The sequence below is a fragment of the Protopterus annectens genome, chromosome 3.part1, assembly GCF_019279795.1.
Source record: "Protopterus annectens isolate FY-2018-M chromosome 3.part1, PAN1.0, whole genome shotgun sequence".
Lineage (NCBI taxonomy): Eukaryota > Metazoa > Chordata > Ceratodontiformes > Protopteridae > Protopterus > Protopterus annectens.
The window spans coordinates 278,823,788-278,847,127 of record NC_056732.1 but is presented as its reverse complement, the minus strand read 5'-3'; the positions used below and the strand labels follow the sequence as shown (position 1 = coordinate 278,847,127).

At 36.8% G+C, this 23,340-nt stretch overlaps 1 protein-coding gene across 4 annotated transcripts in view; it reads left to right on the top strand.

Annotated features, from left to right (window-relative positions):
* Positions 1 to 23,340, top strand: part of THSD7A (thrombospondin type 1 domain containing 7A) — a 2,877,792-nt gene that overhangs the window by 2,378,825 nt on the left and 475,627 nt on the right. For 3 of the 4 annotated variants that reach the window (XM_044066751.1, XM_044066750.1, XM_044066748.1), the window contains one exon: positions 19,726 to 19,767. The exons of the other annotated variant lie outside the window; for it this stretch is intronic. In XM_044066751.1, the coding sequence (XP_043922686.1) occupies positions 19,726 to 19,767 (42 nt within the window). The remainder of the gene's footprint in view (positions 1 to 19,725; positions 19,768 to 23,340) is intronic. 4 annotated transcript variants of the gene reach the window in all.

The following is a 23,340-nucleotide window of genomic DNA, read 5'->3' as shown; positions in this document are numbered from 1 at the left end:
TAGGACAAGGTACTGTCAAAAAATTAAACAAATCAATATCTATATCGTTACTAAGCTGTAACTCATATATTGCCATATTAATGTTTGTTATGTGTTTTTAACTTCATTATAAGTAATTTTTTTAAAAAATAGATGTATCACTTAGAAAATCTTTAAATTGCAACATGTACCAAACTCTATCCATCAGGACAACTGCTCCCCCTTTATCTGCCTGTTTAATGATTATAGTTTCATTCTCTTGTAGATGTTTCATTGCCTTATATTCAGAATAGGTTAGATTATATACCATTCTTCTATATCTTTTATTATACAACGTTCTTAACTCATTTTCAATGATACTTGAAAAAGCTGCCAAAATGGGACACAGTATTGGTGAAAACAAACTCAATTTCCTACACTTAGACATTTGTTTATCATTACCTTTAAATATTAATTTTAAACTAACTTTTCTAACAAATAACTTTAAGTCCGTTACAGCTTGCACAATATCATCGGACGTATTTGGAATAAATTTCAAACCTTTCTTTAAAACATTCAGGTGAAATTTATCCAATACAAAATTTGAAAGATTTACAGTACCTTCATTCAACAATGCATAACGTCTCAGTGTCATGCCGTTGTACAATAGTTCCAGTTCTCTTGTTCCTAGGGCTATATCCAGTTCTATAGTTTAGCATTCCTGTATTAATGGTTAATTGTTCACTCGCTTCACCACCTTGCTCTGAATCAGCGGACTGCCATTCTTCCTTTTGAGGCCAGTAATCAGCTGTTGCAACTGTCGTTGTAATGAGATATTCCTCGTTGTTATTTGCAAGGGAAATTTTTCGGGTTGTTTTAACTGAAAAGAAGAGTAGGTGGTTATTTGAATAACTTCTTTGAACCCATAGAAACCAAACTTGTGGAGGAAATAGAAACTTTGGAGAATGAACTGGTTACTATGTCATGCTTTAAAGATTTGTCTGATATGTATCAAACAGTCCTGGATCATTTGTATGCTCTAGATAAGAGACTGCAACAAACGAAAAAGTATAAAATTCAAAGGGACATTAATGACTTTAAAAATAGTCATATTTTTTCTTGGCCAAGAAATAACAATACTTCTGTGTATCAGAAAGAAAAGAAAATAGATCCAAGTAGTAAAACAACTAGTCTATTGGACCAGCTTGATACTTTTGACGAACATTTGGCATTAGTGGAAAATCTAACCAATGTTAACTCCCACAGTAAAGACAAACCCTGCCCTTCTATGCAAGCATCCAATCAAGGGCAGAGTTTGTCTAATAAAAGAGGAGATAATGAGGCGACAGATTCTCTACCTCCCAGTGGTGACGTCACGATAGATAACGCTGTGCGACTGATAGTGAAGGAAGTGATGACAATTAATGCTACAACTCGTACGAAGGAAACATTAAAAGAAAGAACGCCACAAAAAGAAATAACCACCTACTCTCCTTTTCAGTTAAAATAACCTGAAAAAGTTCCCTTGCAAATAACAACGAAGAATACCTCATTACAACGACAGTTGCAACAGCTGATTACTGGCTTCTAAAGGAAGAATGGCAGTCCGCTGATTCAGAGCAAGGTGGTGAAGTGAGTGAACAATTTACCATTAATACAGGAATGCTAATCTATGGAACTGGATATAGCCCTAGGGACAAGAGAACTGGAACTATTGTACAACGGCATGACACTGAGTGTTATGCATTGTTGAATGAAGGTACTGTAAATCTTTCAAATTTTGTACTGGATAAATTTCACCTGAATGTTTTAAAGAAAGGTTTGAAATTTATTCCAAATACGTCCGATGATATTGTGCAAGCTGTAACGGACTTAAAGTTATTTGTTAGAAAAGTTGGCTTAAAATTAATATTTAAAGGTAATGATAAACAAATGTCTAAGTGTAGGAAATTGAGTTTGTTTTCATCAATACTGTGTCCCATTTTGGCAGCTTTTTCAAGTATCATTGAAAATGAGTTAAGAATGTTGTATAATAAAAGATATAGAAGAGCGGAATATAATCTAACCTATTCTGAATATAAGGCAATGAAAGATCTGCAAGAGAATGAAACTATAATCATTAAACAGGCAGATAAAGGGGGAGCAGTTGTCCTGATGGATAGAGTTTGGTACATGTTGCAATTTAAAGATTTTCTAAGTGATACATCTATTTTTTAAAAAATTACTTATAATGAAGTTAAAAACACATAACAAACATTAATATGGCAATATATGAGTTACAGCTTAATAACGATATAGATATTGATTTGTTTAATTTTTTGACAGTACCTTGTCCTAGAATTCCACAAATCTATGGTATCCCTAAAATTCATAAGGAACTGCTAAATCCCCCACTATGACCAATTGTCTCAGGTGGAGGTTGGATTACACAACCCATTTCAAAATATCTCCAGATAGTCCTAGGGCAGTATTTAAGTAAATGTGTTACAGTATTAAAGGACACTAATAGTTTTTTGCAAGAATTGTATAGTTGGTCAATGGGTGATAAAGAAGGAAATTATATTTTTGTAACACTGGATATAACTTCATTATTTACAGTTATTCTAAATGAATATGGAATAAATGCCATTAGGAATTTTTTACTGAATGAAATTAAAATGCATGCTAGAGAAATAGAGAACATTTGCTCTTTGCTTGATTTAGTTCTGATGAACAATATTTTCCTATTTGATGGTGATCCTTATTTACAGGTAACAGGTGTAGCAATGGGTACACCCATAGCTAACACTTATGCCAATATAGTTTTATATGAATGGGAGAAAAAGGTAATTTTCAATGGAAACAATGGAGTAAATTCGAATGTGAGATTTTATAAACGGTTCGTAGATGATTGTTTTTTGTTGTGGGGAGGTAATAAGATGGAATTAAATGATTTTATAAAGTACCTTGATGGAACTACGCACTTTTTAAAATTCAAGATGACTGAGTCAGAACTGGGTATAAACTTTTTAGATGTATATGTGTATAAGAATGGTAACACACTAGAGTCCACCATATACAAAAAGGAAGTAGATGCCTGTAGGTATCTCAATAGGAAAAGCATGCATGCACCGCATACCTTTAAAGGCATAGTGAAAGCCCAACTAATAAGAGCTAGTAAATTGAACACCCTAGATGTTAAATTTGAGGAACAAGTAAATGAAATGAAACAGGATTTTTACAATAGTGGCTATTTAGAACATATGATAAATAAGGAATATGAAGATGTTAAAAAAGAAAGATTCAATAAGTATAAACCTATACTTAGTTGGGGATTACAGGGTGACGATAAACAAAAAAATGGGGAAGAGAAAGTGAGATATCTCACTACTTACAATTTAAATACAAAAGCTATATGTAATATAATTGAGAAAAATTGGCCCATTTTGTTGGCAATGCCGGAAATTAAATCAATAGTGGGAGATAGACCCCTATATGCCTATAGGAATTCTGAGACACTCAAACAGAAGCTCTGTTCTAAAGATTTTAAACAAATGAATAAATTAAAGCAAAGAAGAATAGGCACAGTTAAGTGCTATAATTGCACATGTTGAGAAGACCTATATGAAGGTGAACATAGTTTTATACACCCCACTAGCAAAAAGGCCTATAATATTAATGCCTTAACTTATTGTAATATAATGCAAATTGTCTATTTAGCCACCTGTAATAACTGCGCATCATTCTATGTAGGAAAAACTACACGGAGACTGAAGGATAGAATTATAGAGCATAAGTCAGAAATAAGAAGGAAGTTACTGACAAATGCTTTAAGTAAACACATCATAGAAGAGGGAGAAAGTCATAAGTTTAGCTTTAGAGTTATGTCACATGTAGAAATGGGAGTGAGAAAGGGAGATATGAATAATATGTTGGAACTAAAAGAATATGAGTGGATAATTAGGCTACAAGCAGATGTGAAACCAGGCTTAAATAATGCTGTTAGTCTTAAACCAGTTCTATTAAAAAAACAAAGAGAAAGACTTTGATATAATATTTTTATAATAAATAATGCCTACATTTTGATAGGATGTATTTATTTAGATAATGTTTTTTTAAATTAAGAAATGTAGTAATGTAACTTAAGTTAATGTTTGCTTTTTAGAAGTGTTTATGTAATGTAATTTATTTTTGTAATATGTTATATCTTTTTAAGTAATTAGGCTGGCTACATCATGTGATTAATTGATTCCTCTATTTAAAGGTTTGTAAATTAACTGTTTAATATGTACTGATGAAGGGTGTATTCCCGAAAGCTTTGCTACATAAAATTTTGGTGTGTTTAGTTGTTGTTTCTTAGTAATTTGTTTCTATACCAATATTACCGAAGTATTTTATCTAGCTGTCCGTATAGACCCACATCAGCCAACACCTGCACACCTAGACCCATAACTAGCTACCCATAGTTCTCCCACCCGCACCTCCTCTACAGCACCCATCTTTACTCTGGGTGCAGGTTTGGTCTGAACACACCACTACACGCTGCCCACTCCCCACTTCACGGGACCCATGTTGTACGTTGTCTCAACCCATGGGTCATCAGGCTTTACCACCCTTGTATTCCGGGTTTGTACACAGCCCAGCCAGAATGATCGTCGCATCGGCTTCCTTTGGTTATATGTCTATTTTTGGGGCGCCCTGCAAGGGACACTCCTGTCTGTGTTCCAATATTAGATTTCACAGGTGCACTCTGTAACCCCCCCCCCCCTTGGTTGTATCCTGCCTGTGGTCTGGGGAGCAGTGGACTATTTACATTGTTTGTGGGTTTGTGTGTATGTTTCCTCAGTCCAGCTGGGGGGGGTCATGCTACATGTTACATGTTTCTTGCTTGGGCCCCTCACTGCCATTGGCATAGCCTGTGAACATATGTCATTCTTGTGTGCTGTTTCCTATCATAGCTGTATATCTGTGTATATCTACGCACGCACACACACACACACACACACACACACACACACACATATATATATATATATATATATATAAATAAATTGCTGTATATATATATATATATATAAATAAATTGCTATATATATATATAAATCCATGTGGGTATATGGGATGTATGGCCTTAATCTCACTTAACTATTGCTATGACGACTTAGTGGTTAACTGCTGTGACTATAGTGTACATGGTCCTGGGTTTGAGCCTTGCTGAGGCAGTTTATTTTGTTGCTGGGCAGAACTTGGGCCATTGGATCCTGAGTGATTAAGGCACTTTACAGCTGTTGTAAGCGGCTTTGCGCGGGTTTGAGTGATGGTAAGCACTGCTAACCTCCGGTTACAGTTTCTTACACTCATTAGCTTCTACTTTGCTTACTCTGTGTGGGCAATGCTTACCCCCGCGCAAGCACACTTGGACACGCTTACCACTGCTTATTTGTGCTTAGACCTGTGCACATGTGCCTTATTCATTATGACACTAACACATGTGCATTTCATGCAGTACTCCAGTTCACATTTAATTGCTATTCTGTAGGTTATATGGCAAAACAATGTAAAATTATGTTCACATACAGATTTCCCATGGAAAATGATTTGTGCTGCAGTGGGACTCGATCTGGGAATGCCTGTTTGTTAGGTGGATGCTCTAACCACTCCACTATTGCTGTGGTGCTTCATTTGCATATATATTCCTTGTTATCCTCTTCAGCCTTTTCAGCTGCTTTAACCGTAGCTAGGTGATGGGCAAACCCGCGCACCTATGGTTAGCTGTACTCGGGGTTTTAAAACACATCGGTAATAGGAATACTTTGTTTTATTTGACTGTACTGTTGCTGTTGAACACATGGGGACTGTTGGTGGGGATATGCGGACACTTGTGAGCTGTCTCGCTCATTTATTTGCACATTCTTCTGTTCTACTTTGCAGGGGTGTGTTTATTCTGCGAGATCTGCTCTCAGACATGCTCCCTGCACTCGTCCACGCTCCGTGTAGCATTTGGAGTTCAGGCAGCGCATCTTCATTAATATGCATGGCGCTCTGCTGTCCTCCTCTTCAACTGCCACTTCCGCGCTGGACTAGATTAGTTCTGCATGGAAGATTTGTAAATCCAGGACATTATAAATAGCCGTGCTTTTCCTATTGTATTACATTTCCAAGTATGACAAATGGAGAACAGCACTGAAAACAGGAGCATAATGATGAGGTTGAAATAAAAAAAAATATGTGTAGAATCAGAAACACGTCATATAAGCTGCTAGAAACGAGACGTTATCTCTGAACTGTCCATAATTTTGGGGATGTCTCTAACTTTGACTAAAAACATTGTTCTGTCCCTTCAAAATGGGATTATTTTTGTAAAAGTATTGAATTACAGTCAGTAACTACTGAAAATCTTAACAGGTGCATTCCTTTTCTCCTTCAGAAAATGCAAGTTAATTCATATCCTCTTTTTCTATCAACATTATAAGTGAAAGTATTTTAAAAAGTGTCTGATTTAGAGACGTTTTCCCTAATTATTTTTCTTTGTTCCTAATTCTTGATGCAAAAGGTTGAGTGCTGCTGGCATCACTTAAATTTGAATAAGTGTGAGTACTTCTTATATTTGTCACATGATGCGTCTTGGCTGTACACATAAAGCTAAAACTTTGTGGAATTGTAAAAAGAGACCTTTGCTGCCAAGGGTATAGTAGGGATTTTTGGAGTTGCACACTAATTTCCTCACCATTCTCCAGAATGTAGCCCATCCCATCTCCTTTCCACGTAATGCATATTTCTGGAATACATATTTTGTATGAAAAAAATGAAACAATGGATCTGGCATCTCAACATTCTTAAAAAGAAAAGAAAAGAAAAAAAATGCATAAAACAGATGACTTAAAAAATAAATTATAGCAGAATGTGTATGCCATGACTTGCATGCCAAATGATTAGCTATTACATTGTTCTGCCCATCACTACATGGTGCAGAAAAGGCATTACTGTAATACTCTTATGGTGGCAGCCCTGTATTAAGCAGCAAGCAATGAAGGCTGGCCTTACCTTCACTGCTTGTGTTTGCAGACATTTTTAAAATGTGAAAGGACTGCTAAGATTCGGTCTCTTCAGTGAGAGACTTCACACAGAACTGTAGCTTTACAGCGCCACCTGCTGACAATATTTTAGGAAAACAGGCTGGTTTTAGATAGGAATTCCTATCATTTAGTCATGTAGAAATCTGCAGGACTAGTTCAGTGCTGCAGCTGTCGGGGAAGGACAGTAGTAGTAAGTAATATTAGAGTTACAATAAACAGTAGTAGTAGTTTGCGTTTGTTCAGCTTCCCAGGCCATCGTCGAATGTACAGAGCATGAGGATGCAACTTACTGATTACAACTGGATGAGTTGTGCACTGATGATCACAGCTGTTCTCTAGGTACATGATGCTGGGAAGTAAGGCTGTTCCCAAAGAAAATTAACATGTGAGAAAGGATTCACATGGCTGACATGGTATTGTCTGAATATATAGGCCTCAAGGATAACAGCTGTCCTTTTCTTTAGCAGCTGAATTGATTATTGGAAAGAGACAGACCTAGAAAGTCTGTGTGTGTGTGTGTGTGTGTGTGTGTGTGTGTGTGTGTGTGTGTGTGTGTGTGTGTGTGTGTGTGTGTGTGTGTGTGTGTGTCTGTGCGAGCACATATGTGTGTCACTGTTTGGCATATGCTATAGTAGACATTATGTCACTACGGGTCTACTTCAAATGAGCAAACACTCATTTGAACGAAACTCATATAACTGAGAACAAGTGACCATAACTCCAAATACAACTTTACAATAAAGAAACATAAAATCTCAAAAACAGCTTACTGGATAATGTTCACCTTCCATAAAAAAACAAACAAAAGAAAAGACCAAACACCGCTACACCACCATCCTACTACTAACCCTTCCCATAAGTCCACACTACCTTAAAGAAACAGTACAAAAAAGTACAGTCATCGTTTTTGCAGGGGGAAAGCCCGCTGCACTCCCACACCTTAAATATACCAACTCTGAGATCACACTACCTTGTGGAAAAGGGCATATGTACATCTAGTTAGCTACTGCTGCAACTGACTGCAGGTCAGTAACGATTTTCATGTTACTGAGTTTCATTATTGTAACATTTCGTTATTTTGGAATTTCGGTAACTTGGTCTCGGTTATATGACTTTTGCTCATTTGAAGTAGACCTGTCAGTACACACTGAATGCCACTGTTAGATGGTTGTATGTTTTACTGGCTGCAATAAGTGTGTACATGCCATAGCAAGTATTATATATACTGCCTCAGTACACATATTCCTATCCCATTATTGTATGAGCTCCATGTTAAAATGGTTCTTGCTAGCAGATGGGATTCATGAAGCCTCACAATTGACTTCTAGGCAGATTTACTGTTTAGGGATTGTCTCTATCTAACCTATGTACTGTACCAAACCAGTGACCTCTACAGCCTGGTCGCACTGATTGTTTCTCGTACTGATCACATGCCGACTCTTCCAACCCGCATGATTTTCCTAATAGTTATTAATGCATCACAGCACAGATTTCTAGAAACTGGGTTTGTTACAGGTCTGAATATTTACCTCCTGCCTTTATATCATACTCTTCCATGAGTCTTCATATGCTATGTCTGCTGTTTGATTCTGGATTAGTTGCTTATGTGTAGTATATTCCTTCTCTCAGCCTGTTTGTCCGACTTACCTGTTATTGAGTGCTTCCTCTCATGTAACCTATTTGCCCAAAACAAGGCAACATACCCAAAAAGTCAGTTGGTAGGCCCACTCCACAGAAGACAGGGAGAGAGATGAAGCCCTGAATATGTCTCAAACAACACTGGTTTGATTCATTAACTGGCCACTGGAAAATCTGGCTTTGGAGGGAGAAGAATGATGAGACAGAGCCTACTTGGATGTCCTAGTTGGGGGACTGAGGTCACAAGTTCTAGGAAGTGCACACAAACTACAGTCCCTGGTAGACACCAAGCTGTATTGATGCATCTGCCTGCAATGGAGGAGGGCTACGATGGTAGTGTTACTTATGGAAGTGGGTAACAGTGCATTATGCCACTCCATTGCATGCTCATCCCTTGGGACCTGGTAATTATGCAGGGAGAAAGACAAGGTTAAAGCTAAACTCCTTTCACAGCTTCCTGATGACATGCATGCCATGGCTATGTTCGCATCCCATAAAAGACCATGAGTGGGTGACAGCTACCTTGAGAGTGGCTTAATTATTGGCATACACAGATAAAAAAAAAACAACAATGCAAGAAGAAAAAAACTGACTTGTTTTTCAAAGCTATATGTTTTTGTCTGGTCAGGATCCTCCCCAGTCCCCATGAAGACGACCTCAGCCTTTCATCTCCAGACAAGATAATAAACTTTGAGATTGCCTTAGCTTGGGTCAAGGACTAAATACCAAATATAGCAAGCAACTTTCTTTAATGATTATACATTTTGTTAAAATTCTGGGTAGTGCCTTCTCAGTCATTACACAAAATATAGAATACTCATAAGTCTCTAATGCTTACATTCCCATTTGCTTGGTTATTTAAAAAAATAATACAGTACATTTGTGAGTGTTAGCCAAGAGGGCTTTGGTCATAATGACAGAACCCTCCATAATGGGAAGGACTGAGTTACCAATGGCCATGCAAAAATGACATTATTGAAAAAGCAAAGCCTTACCTTTTCTAAAATATTATCATTTGGCAATGCACGCTTTGGTGTTCTTGTCTGTATTTATGTGAGTCATTGGGATAGGAATGAAATACATTGAACAAACATGCTCTGACAAATACAACAACGTATCTGCAATGTACTGTTCCCTGCTTGTTTGCCTTTGTATTCGATTACATATGCACACATGCTCAATGTACTTAGCAGGTGCCCATGTGAGTATGTGCAGCTGACTGAACCTCTTAGCGTGGCACTGGTGAACAGCACGATGAGAAAAATGTGTGATTCAGAAACATTCATTCAAATACAGCTCATTAGTATTAGGACCATGCTAGAAGCTTTGAAATAGCACGAGATAAACACCTATGTTGACCATTGGCATCATTGCACTACAGAACATTGTTACAGAGTAGCAGGTTTAGCATAATTTTGAATTGGGTAGAAAGTTTTTTGCAAGCAGCAGGTGTTTCTGCAAAGTATGTTGGTGGGATATGGCATTATACTCCCTTTTTGCTGATGTGCTGTTTTGGTACTTCACGATATCCTTGAGGCTGTGCTACTATGCTATTTCTTTATGATGCTGACTTCAAGGGACAGCAATGCGGTCACTGTATTGCAGGTTTCTACTTTGCAAAGGGTCTACTGCCAGAGAAGGATACATGGTAAGGTAAATGATGTTGAAGGCTCGATTCCATATAAGTTATGAGTTATCGGTATTATTTAAGTTGTTACAGTGTGTATATACCAGTAAGCCAAAGAATGGGTGCTTGACCTAATGACTTAACAATGTTAGAAGGTGTTGTGCCGGGTAATAATTTCAATAGAAGCTGCTGTTTCAAGGTGGGAGAGCATGTGATATGCATATTACACTATAGGAGTTGCATAATTCATACTTGGCATTACACTAGGAGTGTTGGGCATGTTTCTGTGAGTGTCCTACTGCCATTTGTGTTAACGGGGGGGGGGGTAGCACATTACAAAGGCATACATGCCATGGATGTGTATCCAGCAGGCTATATTCATACATGCTCACATCTTCTCCCAATCCATATGTATTGTAGACATTGTGAAGGCATTTTAGACAATAAAAATATTGTGTCTTTTTGTGGGTTGAGCGGGACCCATACCTATGTTATGCTGTTGATCCCAAAGTTTCCTCAATCCACCCACCTGGGAGAGCTCAGTGGGAAATTTCTCTAAGGGATGTACTTTCCATGGTCTAAGTAATATTTGTGATCATCAGCTTTGTAGTTGCATGCCAGGGCATTGTAAGTAAGGCCTGTGCTACTTCAGTTACTTGTTTGGAAGATGTGGGGGGTGTTGGGATTGGAAAGGCCTAACCCCATACTCCCATAGAGGGGCATCTGCTCACACTGTGAGACCATTGCATTCACATTGTGACATCTTGTGAAATGGCCTGTTTTAGACAGATAGTTACCTGAGGGATTCCTCCAAATATCATTTGCTGTCATACCTGGGTGATGTGAGACAGTTGCCCAAATACAGTGAACCACATAACAACAGTGTATGTAAGTGGCAGGAAATTTAAGGAAGAGTGGCAGTCAGAGACAGTTGAACACCTTTGTCAAACAGACTGGATATGTTAACATCCTATTACATAATACAGATATCCTACAAAGACTACATGGCAAAATTGTGTTGGACTATATGGCCTGTGCATATACAGATCCCAAGAGAAGTCCCCCATATAGCAGCATGTGTGCCTTTTATTATCCTTCTGGGCAGGCAATTATTCACCCCTGAACCATGTGGATATCACACATGGACACTACACACATTCCACCTCAACATGGATCCAGCATGTACATTTGGGTAATTCCCCATGTGTATTTTAGGGTACATGGCTCTTGCCATTTCACTGATTGTGTAACTGTGTAAGGGTATATTCATCACAATTGCACACCAGCTCACAGATTTGTTTCTTTTTCCTTTCTACTTATCATGCTGCAATTTGGGAAAAACAGAAAAAGAAAATTCTGCCATTCAGAGAATAAGATACTATTTTGGGCCCTCCATTTGCATGGTTAGCTAACCTCCATCTGCATGATTAGGTAATGCTTTCCATCATGGAAGGTCTGACTAAGCCTTCTGCAAGTGTGCCTGGTGGAGGGGAGGTCATGACAGTGCACATTGGTGCTACCAGTGTTTAAAATAGAACATGTAATCAAGTCAGAAGACATGCCACTGATGTGATCAGTGCTGAAAGATCTAGAGTAGCCCACAGAGGGCAACAGGACAGGGAGGGGGTTTGTTGGATGAGCCAACTTTGCCAGAGATGGAAAAGTGAAGGGCATGCCTGCATAGGATTAGAGATAGTTCAGACATCCATGGTGGAGTGATAGACATCTGGGGTTGGATAAGCAGGTCATCATGCATAGCTGTTGGTGATTCCCCAGGTGGGTATGCCTGAACATGGATTATTATCTTCTATGGTACTGCACTGCATGTTGATTCAGTGGACAGAAATGTCATCTGACTTTTACAGAGACATCATTTACAGAGACATCAGGTATCTGATTGCAGAGGCTGTCTCTGCCTAAGGTATATTACACAGAGTGTTCTTGTACCACTGCAGTAGTATAGTCACTGAGCTGACGGTATTGTTGAAAAGTTCATATATAGTTTGGGAAATCTACTGATGTTTTTATAGGTGCTGCATTATCAGGGTCCTCCAACATGGATATATGCCTGCTGATGTCAAAGAACTATCTAACTGTAATGATGATGACCACTACATCCTAGCACAGTCAGGAGTCACAGTGTCAGTAATAGACTCAGGCAATCTGATAATCTGTGCCTGTGCAATACACCCCACATACTGAAAATGGCGCACACACAGGAAGATGTAGACAAATATTCCATGCCAGTGGTTGGTCACACCATGAATACCTCCCACCTCCTGTGGTGAGTTTGTCCATGTCCACTACCCAGGTTTGCACTGTGCTATATTACATGGGCAAGCAGTCACCAAAATAGTCATAGCTGAGCTGCTTGGGGTAGTACGTGGTTTGTGTGATGACCTTAGGGAATGCAAGGGCCCCACCTGCAGTATGGACTTGTACATAGGGGGTTTGCATATTGTAGGTGCTGCTGTGTGGCTACATATCACAGCTGACACACTTCCTGTGGGCATTCCAATTCCACCTCTGGTAGGAGGACACAGTCTTGAAACTGCAGCAACACCATGTCCACACCAGCATCCAGTGTTAAAAGCACTGCTGACTGATGTAGTTGTGCATGCACGTGCAGATGGGTGTCCATGCAGAGTCCACCTGAAATATGAGTTACAGTTTGCACTCGCAGAGCACTCCTTCCTTCCAGCATGGTGTGGATCATGTCTATGACCTTCCCAGCAGAGAGAGCCTCAAACAACATGGACATACACTGTCAGTGCATATGTCTCTTGTGAGTGCTTTGGACCTGTATAGCTGATCCCAACAAAGTGGTAATTCATCTGCTGAAACTGTGTCCCAGCAAACACACTCATCCATGATACCCACTACCCAAACTCACAAATCAGTGGAGACACCACCTCCTTCCTGGCCAGTCTACCCAGCTCTCTCCATTCTCCTGGCTAACACAAACACACATGCATTTACACACTTACACACAGAGTAATAATGCTCCAGTATTCCTCCCTTCACGCACACAAAGCACATTGCTTACAATTGACATTGTGGCCCTCCCACCACTGCATATGATGATAACTGTGCCCTACTATCAATAATCTATTACTTGGGTAACCATCTGATACACAGTGTTGTAAGTTTATGTATAGTTTAGCACATTCTGGGTGTAGGAATGTATGCATCATTTTTAATTTTGTATGCATTACTTTAATCTGGCCCATACTTATAAACCAGATGCTGCCTTCTAGCCAGTGTCATGGCCTACTGTGCCTGACACCATTTGGCATAGTCATCTCCTACAGCCAGCTCCTCTAGTGAGTGCACATTTGACACATCCTATGTTTCTGCATGATCCAATAACAGAATGGGACTCGTAGTCATTTCTGTACTAATAATTTATGCTCCCTAGTGATATACCATCTACCTAACCTCGAGATTGTTCCCATACCACACTGATTCATATGTTTAAGTATTATTTTGTGAGATATCCCCTACATCCATCAGCCTGTAAGATTTCATCATATTTCTCAAAAAATCTCCCTTCTAATAACAGCTTGCTTTTCACTGGAACCCCTCTCACATCTTTTTCAGAAGTCTCCATAATCCAGTCATGCTATGTAAATTCTGTCATTTCCAATATGTTCTTTAATTCTGTACTGTTTACCCTTGGTGATATGTAAGAACTGTCTATTGTGAGACTTCTACCTCCCCCAGTAGTACATTACTACAGAAATCTTTTCATATCATTCATTTTCCGTTTCTCCTGCTGGAAGGAAATTTGTCTATTTATTAGAGTTATTACACATCTTTTCTCCCCTCTAGTGCATTTGAATAGTACTGCTCCTTGAAACCTTTATTTTAGATCAGGTTCCCTTTTAAATGAGTGGGTGTCCAGAATAAGTATCACTGTTTGGCAATGCCTAAGGCCTACTAATATTTTCCGAGCTGTAATTTTATCTCTCATGCTATTACCATTGCATGTAACTAATCTTATTCCTACTAGAATTGAACTGTTTTCTTTTTCTTCCTAACCAGTAAACTTTCTTTAATCATTTTGGTTCTCCATGTCACTCCAATTTGCTAACCTGTTTTAAAACATATATAAACCAAATATATCTTGAACTCATATATCTTAACAGCCAATGACTACACTTAGCTACAATCAATAACAACACATTAACTAATGTCCCTATCCCTCATTATCCTGGTTTTCTTCCTTTTTTTTTTTTTGAGCAAATTCTCTATGGTGATCCCACTGTTTGTCATTTGTTCTCTCTTTAGTCCTACTCCCTGAAACCAAAGATGCTGTCTTGCCTGTTTTTGCTTAATATCAACTCAGTTAATCTCATAGGAGAGTCAGTTCTTAACTCGCAGTTATTTCCCTTTTGGCTCTATTTTATCAATTTCTTAAACTTACACTATTCATTTTCTGTTCAGTGTTCCTTCATACTAAGTCTCTGTGTCATTTAATTTCCTAACAGGGCCTCCCTGACCAGAAAAAATGGGCTACTAAACTGAGCCCTTACATGTATTCCCAAGAAATAAGGGTTGGCAGGGTGACCTAATGGTTAAGGTGTTTGCCTTACAAACACAAGATGCAGGCTTTGAGTCTCACAAGGGATAATTGGCTAGGCTTAAAATGGCTAACAAGGGCAGCTAACCTAGTACTAACCTATGAACCTATGCAGTCCAGCCCCACCTCCTCTCATGACACATATAGTAGCATCATCCTGGCCCTATTCAAATACACAGGAAAATTAACATTTCTAAATGAGCATATCTGGGGGTGAGATATACAAGCTCTTTGATGTATTCTCTTCTGTAAACACATATCTTGTATTTGACTTGTTGGTCCCCAGATCTCGTACCACAATTTAAAGTATATGATATATTCTTGCCACGCCCATTTCTCACAATAATTTTACCTTATGTCTCCTGATGTTGCATGTCTTGTTGAAATGTATCCCATGTTCCTCTTACCTATTGTATAAAAATGTTACAGTAATGCATTTTAGAGTCCAATTGAAGCATTTCTGTTCATTCCCTTATATTCTGTAGATTGTTTATTAATCCTTTTAGTCCATGTTGTAGACTATCTTGACCAAGATCACAGAACACAGTCAGCCCTTAGTCTAGTGAGCTGCTAATGATCAGGGCTTACACTCCGTGTCCACATGGTGCAGAGTTATACAAGTCCATCATACCTGGTGGAAATAAGTACTACACTATTTCAGGGAACTAGTCTTTAAACAGTGACATGGCAGTGAATATCATTACATTAATGTGCAAATGTAATGTTCAAAGTATGCTATTCACAAGGAAGAAAGCTAGTGCACACATCATCTCCTGTCCATACATCCTAAACCATTTGAATCTCATTTGAATGGTATAAACTCTGGACATATTGTTGTGCAACAACTGGCCAATAGAGCACGCACCATAAAGAGGATTACTCTATCAGCACTGGCCACCAGAGCTGACCACAGATACTTACAGAAACATAATGCTTTGATCCTTTATAACTGAACATGCTCTGTTTCTAGGAAGTGGCCATAAGGAAAATCCTATATATATAGGAATTGGTATTTGGGGATATATTTTGTATGAGTGTTATGAGGCCTGTGGCAGCAGCACTGCACCATGTTGCATTTCTGCAGTTTAGGCCCCTTTATTGATTCATTCATGATATTATGAACCATGCATTGCATTATCGGATATGATCTGAGGCTATGTGCATAACTGTTCCATAGCATGAACACCAAAGCTGCTGTGTTACTTATCTCCTACTTTGCATTGGTTTGCCTTGTTTTGTGGTTGGTAAGTAGTCGTACATTAGTAATTCTGTATGCACTAGGGATATGCCATGCATACTAAATCTATGAAATCTGACCTTAGTCACTTTTATTGACATTTTGAGTGCAATAGTCAAAGAATACAAGAACACAGAAGTACTGTTTAGTTTTCTATAGTTAATATATAAACATATATATATATATATATATATATATATATATATATATATATATATATATATATATATATATATATATACATATATATATATACATATATATATATACACACATATATACATATATATATATATATATATATATATATATATATATATATATATATATATGGGAGTCAGGCATTTGGTCCAAATGCTAGGTGATCGACATCTGTTTAATCGACCACATTTGGTTGACAGGTTCACTAGATCAACAGTTCCTGGGTAGGGGAATATTCCCTTTCCTCAGTGATTGTGCAGCGGTGGTGGGGTGCAGGCAGCAGTCACTTGTCAACATTTGCATTGTTCACTATTTGTGGTTGACATTCTTGCCATCAGCATTGTTGATTTTTGACCATGGTAAGACACTGTTAATTTTTTGATCAAGGTAAGTAATATATATATATATATATATATATATATATATATGTATGTATAGATCAGTTCATAACACTGAAAGCTTAAAACACTGAAACCAAAATGCTGTAACTTCAAAATCTTGAAAACTCAAAACACTGAAACTCAAAACACTGAAAGCACATATCATACATATACCAAGTTTAAACAACATAAATCATAGCACTTTCCACCAAGTGTAAGCAGGGGGCAAGCCCCCCTGCATCCCCCACACCCCCTGCTACTTATATATATCAACTCCAAGATTGTACACTTGGTGGAAAGTGGTATGATTTATGTTGTTTAAACTCAGTATATGTATGATATGTGTTTTCAGTGTTTTGAGTTTTCAGTGTTTTGAAGTTTTAGTGTTTTGGCCTTCTATATTATGAAGTTTTCTCATTTTCAGTGTTTTGAGTTTTCAGTGTTATGAAGTGAATCCATATATATATATATATATATATATATATATATATATATATATATCTATATATATATATATATCTATATATTTTTTTAGAAGAAGGTGATTCAGTGACTTCTACCTTCTAAGTTATTTATTGAATTTGATGGGGTCATTTCTTGCTCTGACAGATATGATATAGTGAAAGATGTGCAAAATGACCTTTTTCTTGAAAATAGCATTGATATTGTTATTTATCACTACTTATCTATGCCAGCACCTTTCACACCAGTGTTGTTTGGTTCTCCCAAAATCCATAAAAGTTTGAGTAATCCACCTTTCAGACCAATTGTAGATGGCAGGAAATCCATCACATATGCATGTGCAAAACTAATAGTAAACTAAACCCCATCATTAATAATGAATCTCAAATTTGTAGAGACCCATGGAGCTTTTTGTAAAATATTAATGGCCTTGAGTTTAGTGATGAATTTAATTTTTTGACAGTAGATATAATGGGTCTTTATACGGTCATTCCTGAAGAGAGAGGTTTGGAATGCATTAGAGAATTGCTCCTGCTTCATGGCATTGAACATGGAGAAATTAATCTGATCGAGGTACTGCTTGATTTAGTTTTGTCCAAGAATTTTATGCTGTTTAACAAACAACTTTATCTGCAATAAACAGGTGTAGCGATGGGGTCCCCTTGTGGGGGCACCTTCGCTAATTGTGCTATAGCTTTTTGGGAAAGGCAGTATCTATTTAATAACATCATATTTAAAGAGAATATAGTCTGGTATACTAGATACCAGGACGACATGTTCTTTATATGGAAAGGGACAAAAGATACAGTGGATGCCTTCATTGCAGCAATTTCAGAATTAACACAGTTTCTTAAGTTCACTTTACAGTTTGATTATGATTCTATCAACTTTAGATAGACTTCATAAAAGATATAAGGCAACAATTTTCAGGAAACCCACTTATTCTAATGCATTTTTACATTTTAGCAGTAATTATCCTTACCACCAAAAAAGAGCTGGGGTAAAAGGCCTACTGGTAAGAGCTAGGATGGTCTCATTGGATGAAGATTTTATACTAGAATGTAAAAATTTGAGAAATATGTTTAATAAGAGATGTTATCCTGAGTCTCTTTTTGAACAAATATTTGAAGAAGTAACAGTCAAAAGGTATAATGGACATTTTAAACCCATTTTGCATAAAGGTTATTTAGAACAAGTGAATGGACCTATTGTGCAGGATAATTCTAGTTCCTTTCACCTAGAAGTAAAAATGAGTTATATAACTACATTTTCTATAGATGCCAGTTAAATAAGAAATATTCTGAACAAAAATTGGGGCACTATTATTAGAACATCAGGAAAAAAAGTAGGGGTTATTCCACATGTGGTTTATTGGAAGGATACTAATCTCAAGACCCTATTGGAAAAGAAAACCTGTAAGACTGGGGTTAACTGGTCTATGAGTAAATGTAGGGAGGTGCCGGAAATGCCAATACATTATGACAGGTAGTAGGTTCACCATAAAAGAAAAAGAATACTATATTAATGGGAAATTTAACTGTGACACAACTGGCGTGGTATATGTAGCCCTATGTCAACCATGCCCAAGTTACTATATTGGCAAAACAGAAAGAGCATTTAAACAAAGGGTATACGAACATCAGTGCCATATCAGTAAGGGGACCGCTACTAACGCATTGGCAAGACACGTTTTGGAATACCCACTTCATAGATTTAAGTATGCTATTGTTGATTGTGTGAGTAAGGACATCATAGGGGGGCCTTGGCAATTAAAATTGGAAGAAAAAGTGCTTATATGGCAAATTAAGACTAATGCATATATGTTTCCAGGTCTTAATGAGTATAGCTCGATTAAATGCATTCTTAAACTGAAAGCCTTAGATAGGTGAAGATACCTCAAAATCATAAAGATGTAAAATATATAATGAACTTGGTTTGAATGCTGAATGGTTAGTTTTAATGTTTTTTTAACAAAAAAATACTTTTTGTATTTCTTGTATTTTTAATGTATCTAAATTAACTCTGCAAATGATTTTTAGGGAAAGGGCTATTGAATATACAAGGTGTTAAAGTATTTACAGGCTAATGATTTAATTTATAGTTGTATATAAGTACTGAATCTTGTGTTAATTTTTTGCCTGAAGAAGTTCAAGCATTGGGCTTGTACGAGCTAACATTAAATTGGTTTGGATCTTACAGCAAGCTGCCTTTATTTGTTTTTAGTTTGTTTTTGTATCTATGTTTGTTTATTAGGTATGATATAGCCATATAACAGCTAGTCTGTCACTGTCATAATGACTAATTTGTCATAACATGTACTGAGTAGCATTATGAATGTTTTAAATGTGACTGTTTAAAAACTGAAAATAAATGCATGATACTGCATAACTGATCTATTTCCAGAGCAGCTATTATGACATATTGAGCTGAAATCTTTTGTTAAGTAATGCTATTAGAATGTGTACACTTTCTGTATAGTATGCAGAATTCTTATATACCAACAGTGTGACATATAAATCTATACAACAAATAGTGTTTAAAATGTTACTCTGATTTCCCCTGAAAGCACTGTTCTCTCTATTAAGGTTACTTTGCATTTCAAACAAGTAGAAGGACTGCTTTTTAATGTAAGTATGTATAAGAATTTAAATTTCCTATGCTGCCTTTTTGCTGGCAGTGGCAGATTTCGGCTGAACACTTACAAACGATTAAACTTTACAAGGCTCAGGAATGTATCCTAACAGTTTCAGTCTGCCATCTGCCTAATTAATGGTGTTTGTATACCTTCACCCTTAGTCAGTATAAAGCATGGTGGCTTATTTTTTTTTACGGTTTTCCTCATACTAACAGCATGGCATATAGATTATAGAATGCCTGCAAATAAACATATTAGCTTCCAAATTCTGCAATGCACTGGAGAAAGGAATGAAGGCCTCCTTCCATTTCATACATGCATTTTAGCAAATAGCTTTTTGACAGCCTGGGACATGGTTAATATCATGCAAGAGCTTTCTTTAATGACAGCATAAAGCTTTTCTTCTGTTGCTGACAAATAAAAATGCTTTTACAACAGCCTTTGGCTCTGTTAATGCATTATTCAATAGAAAGTTTCCTTTAATAACAATCTAAAGCATTTTACTGCTCTCCCAAAGGAAAAAAAAAAAAACTTGTGTAATCAAACTGACAAACATTGCCTAATTAGTTTACTATTTTTGTGAGTAAGAAGACTGTGATAATCATAGAAAAAATGTCTACTTTGTGTCTTTTTATTATCACTGTATTGCATTTTAATTTTAAGGCATAGGTGAAGGTTTTCTCTTCTAGGAACAATAACAGGATTGGAGTGCCTATACTTTTACAGTTCAGAGCCAGGATTATATTAAGGATTAGTAAATATTCAAATGATATATTTTATCCAGTGAAAAATCTTAAATATTGCTGCCCACTTGCTAACAGTGTTTATGCATATGTGTGTGTGTGTGTGTGTGTGTGTGTGTGTGTGTGTGTGTGTGTGTGTGTGTGTGTGTGTGTGTGTTTGTATTTGAATTACATATCATAAACAGATAAACAAATACAGAAATATATGAGCAAGACTAATTTCAAAATGATTTGTACTTAGGTTGCATAAGCTTTCTTAACAATACTTTTTTCAGAAATCTCCCTTCTTGAATCTTTATAAAGCTTATGCTACTCGGGAATCTTGTGATCTTACACCCAGTTCCAGATGGAATTTCATCTATGCTATGAAGAAATTCAGACTTGGTATAAACTGGCACAGAGTAGCAAGTTAATACATTGTTAACATAGTGTACCTTTCAAAGTAATGAGCCTTTGTGTGTTGTGTCAAGCTCTCTCTGTAGGTCAGTAGTGGAACTGCAGGCATTAAATGTAGAATTCCTATACGGCTGCAATTACCAGTGCAGACATGTTGGGAAACATTCTAAAGGGACAGTGTACTGTTCTGTTTTTTGAGTGACTAGTGGAAGCATGCACAATAGTTCAGGAATTGTACCCAGAGGATGGCTGTAAATGCAGTTATTGAACTTAAATGGAATGCACTGTACTTGCATGCCATCACAGCATGCCAGCTGCAGTGTTCCAACATTACTACTGTATATACAACAAAACTTTCCTTCTCATGCCTGCAATAGTATAAATGTATTATACATGGCAGTGAGGACACTGCTATGCTCAGAGGCCACTGAGGACTACCCATTCAGATCTGCCAGCTCTGGAATATGCCATAAATAGGTAATAAGAGTCATTAACACAGATTGCCTTTGAATCATTTTTATTTGTCAGTGCTGTGTCATGCCACATATATATCAGCAATCTTGGCTTATCTTCTGGTATAAAATAGGTATTCTCTGTCCCAGGGATAAAATAGAGTGGTAGGTTCAGGGTAGCAGCAAGTCATGGCAGAGGCCCCATGTAATGCTACATTTTCACATTTAGAACTCATCCAATACACTGGCATGCATTTTTAGTTTTAAGACGATTTTGGTATGCTTCTACTCTCGTAGCTACAGTTTCACATTCTAAGTTCAAGCACATTACAATATCACAAAAACAAAACATAACTCAATGCTGTCATGAAGTGTTAAAACCTTTACATGTTGTTGTTGTGTTTGCTAAATTAATAATAATAATGGGTATTTTGTATATATTTTATATTCTATTTATTCTTAATTATTTACCTAATCCACTGAAATCAATGCATGCAACTTACCTCAGACAACTTTTTTTGAGTTGTACCTTGACCCAAATTGTGGATGAAAAATTTTCCTGATCCAACCATCTACCTGGTTAATAGATAAATAAAAAATCAATAAATATTGTTTGCCCATCTGTGAGGAAAATATTAGTAATGTAAAATAGATAAATACATTGTTTGTCTAACAGTGTGTTTATAAGTTACTGTACTTCAGCTGTTTTATACTAAAAGTTTCTTACATGTCCCTTCCAATCTCTTAAGAGTAGTAGGAGTTGGGAAGAATGGGTCAGTATGAAATAATGGAGCTGATGGTTCGAGGGAGATGGAGGCCAACAAATTATATATAAACATATTCCTTGAGTGTCAAGTGGCCAAATGCAAATCCCACAGGAAAAAAATGATTTGAGCATTTCATTTCAGCATTTTGGTTCCACAGTATGTTCTGTGTTGTAGTTTAATAAGGGAACCATGCACACACAAAACACATATCTATATCTACTTCTGCGTGTGTGTGTGTGTGTGTGTGTGTGTGTGTGTGTGTGTGTGTGCATATATATATATATATATATATATATATATATATATATATATAAATGGTGTAAACACACCAAATAATCCTGAACGCCTTATTAAATTAATGTCTCTTTACAAGTATGATATACCACAATGCAAACCTTTATCATTATCATAATCATCAATGCAGTATGAAAGCACTTCATAAAGTTGTCACTTTTAAACAAACCCTGCAATATTACATGATGAATCACAAAATTTATCTTTTTTCTTATGATACAAGTTAAAGTTAATAACACATATCTTTTCATTAATTTAAAGCATCAAGCAGATTCTTAATTTCACATGGCTAAAAACTCGCACTATCTTTCCATACTGTTTGTGATATACATTTCAAATAAAAAAGCACCCAAAGGATTTTATTCCACTGTGAAACAGCCAGTATTCATGTGACATACTTAATGCATTCTCAAAATGATGTATGCTTATTACATAATATGATAAATATCACTATTGAAGTATCTAAATGTTGTGCACATGCTGTGTGTCTTTGTATTATACTTTAGTTCACTGATGTTGCCTTGCTACAGCTCATAAATGAATTGCTAAAGCTACATATTCTAACTCTCATAGCACCACCTACTGGATATAATAAAGCCATCACCAAAATGGCGTAGTCAAATCAATATGCAGGTGTTTGTACATTCATATTCTGCACTTACACCATTTGTTGCATATTGCTGGACTGCATTGGTTCTATATACGCGTGGCTCCAAATTTAGTTCATAATTAAATAAGGAGGCTATCCAGTTGTTATTATCTAATATCCATTAAATGGATAATAGCCAGTGTCAGCCTAAATGCTCCACTATTGTTCTCTTCCCAGAAAAACAATAAGCACAATTTCATAAACTAAACACTGAACACTTGTTTAACAAGTATGTACCTGTTTATATACTTTTCAAGTTCTGAA